Genomic DNA, 5,064 nt, shown 5'->3' on the forward strand with positions numbered 1-5,064 from the left:
AAAAAAAAAAAAAAAATAATAATAATAATATAGAAGGTACTTAATGTTTCCATTAGTTTCTTTAATAAGGGAAGTAATAATTAATAATAAGCTATTCCACAAGCTGGAATTCTACAACAAAACTGATCATTCAATCAGTATCATACTAGATCAAAATTAAAAAGTAACTGACCCAGAGTATCATGTAAACCTTTATACCTCACCACTTTATATACTATGACATTAGCCTATAGGTACAGAGACTGTCTTCTAAACCACTGGTGAGCATGGTACAAAAGCCATTGCCTGTGGCATACTGTACCTTTTGGTTTGATTTCTCTTCCCTTGAATGGTTAAAACGTGTAAGCTAACACAAACCTGTCACAGTCCGCTGGCCATCACTTAGGTTATTCCACCACTTGTTAATCTAAAACAGACGGAAAATTGCATATCACCATATGGGAGAAATTCAGGCTACAAAAATGAAAAACTAGAAGAAAATGCCTTACACATAAAAGAGGAATTCCTCTTCTGTAAAAATCACTAGTGGCGACAGACATAATAAATACGTGGTAGAACGGAAAAGGCATGTGTTTTAAAGTCAGGGAGCCCACATTCTCCACAAAGAACCACTGGATAGCTCTGGAACCTCAGACAATTATTTCTAAACTTCAGTTTCCTGACACATGAAATGGGACAATAGGTACCTAGCAGTGTCGTCACAAGGAATAACAACAATGTAAAGCCCCTAGCACACTCGCAGATACAGAGAGGTACCAAGGAAGTGATTATTCATACCAAGGTCCTATGTTTTAAAATTCTGAGAATATTGTCTAATAAACTGCACGTTTTTAAAGATGCAGTAATGGTACTGGAGTTTAATAAATAGAGGAGCGTCCTAATTTTTCAGGGATACATGTTTAAAGTTTTATGGATGAAATATGCCTAGAATTTGCTTTACAATAATACAAGGGTGGAAAGGGAAGGGAAAAAAAAGGGAAATAAATGAAAACAAAATTGGCCCTGTGTTGGGGAACACTGAAACTGGATGATGATTCATCGTACTATTCTCTCTACATTTGTATCTGCTTGAAATTTTCCATGATTAAAGTTTTAACATAAAAATATATTCTAACTATGAAATTAAACCAGAATCTGTTATTTTAAAAAAATCCAAGGTGAAAGAAACTACAGATTAGTATGTATAATTCCATTTCTTTTCTTTTTAAGAGACAGGGTCCCCCTATGTTGCCAACGCTGGTCTTGAACTCCTGGGCTTCCACAATCCTCCCATCTCGGCCTCCCAAACTGCTGAGATTACAGGTGTGAGCTGCCGCACCCAGCCAATTCCATTTCCATAATTATAATTATACTGTGTATGAGTTCCCAGATCTTACTTCATATATAGTGGCACGAAAGGGGTTCCCAGGGCTTTCATGTTTCCGTGTTAAATTTATTTATTGTTTCAAAGTTCTTTAATGGGTATAGGTTTTATACATTAAACCTATCACTTAATTCTATCATAAATCAATCTTCAAATGAAGATTATGTATACTGTTTGCATCATTTTTCACCATTCTCAAGAACCATTTGGGTACATCTGGATAGCAAAACTTCATGTGCAGACATGTGCTGAAAACCTATAGCTTTGTAAGAGATCCAGGATAATGGAATAGGTCAGTTTTACTATCTTCTCAAATACAAAGTTATTGTCATTTTCACCTGCAAATATTATCCACTGTTCTGGCGTGAAGCCTCTCTAACACAGACAGGGCTCATGCTTCTTGAATGTGCCCATGGAAAAACGAGGAGGAATGAATCCCTTTCCCTACTTAGAGAAAACTCAAAACATCATTAGTAAAAAGAAAATGCAAGGCTTCCTTCTCAGGCTCTTGCTGGCCGGGATCACATTGTTCCGAGGAAGGGGAAAAGTCAAGGAGATATCAACCCACTCGCCTGACTGGAAGGGCAATGAGTCATAAAAAACAAAAGTGCTTGAAAACCAAACTTAACTAAAATCGCAGTGTTCAATATGTATTGACGAGTAAAAGAAACAAAATATTTATATGTTTTATCTAAAAGCAAACATTTTTAAGAAATCAGTTAAGAAGAAAGAGAGCCATCAACTTGCATATAAAGTAAATAAAAAGCTCTAAAAGCTCCATTATTTCTTTTTTTTTTTTTTCCGCATTTCATCTCGAACAGACACTTAATATCAGGTATTTACCACAGGTGTGTAAATATCATGTCACTGAGAAACGTTTAAAACTTCTCTTGGGGCCAGGCACAGTGGCTCACGCTTGTGAAATTCCAGCACTTTGGGAGGCTAAGGTGGGAGGATCACTTGAGGCCAGGAGTTTGAGATCAGCCTGGGTAACAAAGTGAGACTCTTGTCTCCACAAAAAATGAAGTAACTGGCCCAGCGTGGTGGCACATGCCTGTAGTCCCAGCTACTCAGGAGACTGAGACGGGAGGACTGCTCAGGCCCAGGAGTTTGAGGCTTCAGTGAGCTATGATCCCATTACTGCACTGAAGCCTAGGTGACAGAGTGAGACCCTGTCTCTTAGGGAAAAAAAAAAAAAAATCACTTGCTAGCTCTATCCCTAAGGCATACATATTTTGAAAAATTCCCTGCAGTTCAAACATGTACTCTAAAGCCGGGGTCCCCAACGCCCCAGCTGCTGACCACTAGTGGTCTGCGGCCTGTTAGAAACTGGGCCACACAGCAGGAGGTGAGCAGTGGGAGAGCATTACCACCAGAGCTCTGCCTGCTGTCAGATCAGTGGCTGCATTAGAGTCTCATAGGAACACAAATCCTACTGTGAGCTGCACATGTGAGGGATCTAGGTTGCATGCTCCTTATGACAACTAATGCCTGATGATCTGAGGTGGAACAGTTTCATCCAATAACCATCTGCCCCTCTGCAACCCCGATCTGTGGAAAAATTGTCTTGCACGAAACCAGTCCCTGGTGCCAAAAAGTTTGGGGACTGCTGCTCTAAAGCAATCCATCAAGGTGATCCAAGTAAAACAGTGGCCTTTAAACTTTAGTAGAGCTGAGATCCACTGAGATCCTTAAACTTTAGTAGAGCTGAGACATCCTCCACACAGAAACATTAACAACTATTAACATTAATTTCTTTTTTTTTTTTTTTTGGAGACGAGGTCTCGCTCTGTCGCCCAAGCTGGAGTGCAATGGCACAATCTCATCTCACTACAACCTCTACCTCTTGGGTTCAGGCGATTCTCCTGCCTCAGCTTCCTGAGTAGCTGGGGCCACAGGTGTGTACCACCACATCTGGCTAATTTTTGTATTTTTAGTAGAGATGAGATTTCACTATGTTGGCCAGGCTGGTCTCAAGCTCCTGACTGCCTTGGCCTCCCAAAGTGCTGGGATTATAGACTTGAGCCACTGTGCCCAGCCAATATTAACTTTTTAAAATTTTTTATTTATCTTTTTTGAGACGGAGTCTCATTCTGTCGCCCAGGCTGGAGTGCAGTGATGTGATCTCGGCTCATTGCAAGCTCTGCCTCCTGGGTCCAAGCAATTCTCCTGCCTCAGCCTCCTGAGTAGCTGGGACTACAGGCGCCCGCCACCATGCCTGGCTAATTTTTTGTATTTTTAGTGGAGACAGGGTTTCACCATGTTACCCAGGATCGTCTCGATCTCCTGACCTTGTGATCCGCCCGCTTCGGCCTCCCAAAGTGCTGGGATTACAGGCGTGAGCCACCGCGCCCGGCCAACATTAACATTTTTAACAACTATCTGTGGTGATTTTTGATGCATGTGGGTAGAGGAACAGAATTCTGGAACACGGTTAAGTACAACACCAGACATATAAAACAGTAATAAATACTTACTATGAAGAATTACGTGCACTGATTTGACATCTACAAATCTGATGTTGCCATTAACTAAAAGCAGTTCATAAATAACCAGGCTTCAAAACTTGAGATTACCAGTAGAGTAACTACAGTAAACTATAATCTATAGTGTATTTCAAAATATCTAGTGGAGAACAATTCAAATATACCTAGCATAAAGGATGTTTAAGGTGACAGATATTCAATTACTCAGATTTAATTATTACACGTTATGTGAATGCACCATGTACACTGGAAACATGTGCATCTATTAAGTATCAGTTTTTTAAAACTGTGATTAACTAGAAGAAAGAAAGCAGTGTTTATCTTTACCTCCTTTCTGAAGTCTCCTTCTTTTTGTGGTCTTATGCTATCCAACCAATCAGCTTTAATACCATCAAAATAACTCTGGACCCTGGATTTCAGTGATTCATATTGCCAAATAGCAGCTGATCCAAATGCACAGCCTGTAAACTATATAAAATTAGATATGTTACAAAATAGATTTAAGAGGGAAATAGATCTATACATATTTCCAAGGACAATACTTCATTGCCATTGCTTTTTACAAACCAACAGAAGGGAATACCTGGCACAGGGAAACCTAGTAAGTGAAAAGGGCTTTTTTTTTCTTGAGATGGAGTTTCACTCGTCTCCCAGGCTACACTGCAATGGTGCAACCTGGGCTCATCGCAACCTCTGCCTCCCAGGTTCAAGTGATTCTCCTGCCTCAGCCTCTGGAGTAGCTGGGATTACAGGTACCTGCCCCTAGGCCCAGCTAATTTTTTTATTTTTAGGAGAGATGGGGTTTCACCATGTTGGCCAGAGAGGTCTCAAACTCCTGACCTCAGGTGATCCACCCACCTCAGCCTCTCGAAGTGCTGGGATTACAGGCATGAGCCACTGTGCCCAGCCAAAAAAGACATTTTAATGTTTCCCATTTTATTAACTTCACAATACCCTGGGGCCTGTTTCCAGCTATAAATCCTCAAATAAAACTGAAAATACCAACTTAGCACTGCTTGAAATGCTGTACCAAATGAGGCCCATAAGTTTATTCTCTAGGGCTTACATAAGTGAGCCAGAATTTAATAATAAAAGCAATTATTAAATTCAGACTCCAGGCCGGGTGCAGTGGCCCACTCCTGTAATCCCAGCACTTTGGGAGGCTGAGGCGGGTGGATCACGAGGTCAGGAGATTGAGACCATCCTGGCTAACAC

The 5,064-nt window shown here is 40.6% G+C and overlaps 1 protein-coding gene across 2 annotated transcripts in view; it reads right to left on the minus strand.

Moving 5' to 3' along the window:
* The window catches only part of PARL (presenilin associated, rhomboid-like), a 54,271-nt gene that overhangs the window by 32,585 nt on the left and 16,622 nt on the right, over positions 1-5,064 (minus strand). For both annotated transcript variants that reach the window (XM_011945808.1, XM_011945807.1), the window contains exons 3-4: positions 4,177-4,317; positions 358-406 (exon numbers count right to left, since the gene is read on the minus strand). In XM_011945808.1, the coding sequence (XP_011801198.1) occupies positions 358-406; positions 4,177-4,317 (190 nt within the window). The remainder of the gene's footprint in view (positions 1-357; positions 407-4,176; positions 4,318-5,064) is intronic.

This window comes from Colobus angolensis, unplaced genomic scaffold (assembly GCF_000951035.1).
Source record: "Colobus angolensis palliatus isolate OR3802 unplaced genomic scaffold, Cang.pa_1.0 Scaffold245, whole genome shotgun sequence".
Classification (NCBI taxonomy): domain Eukaryota; kingdom Metazoa; phylum Chordata; class Mammalia; order Primates; family Cercopithecidae; genus Colobus; species Colobus angolensis.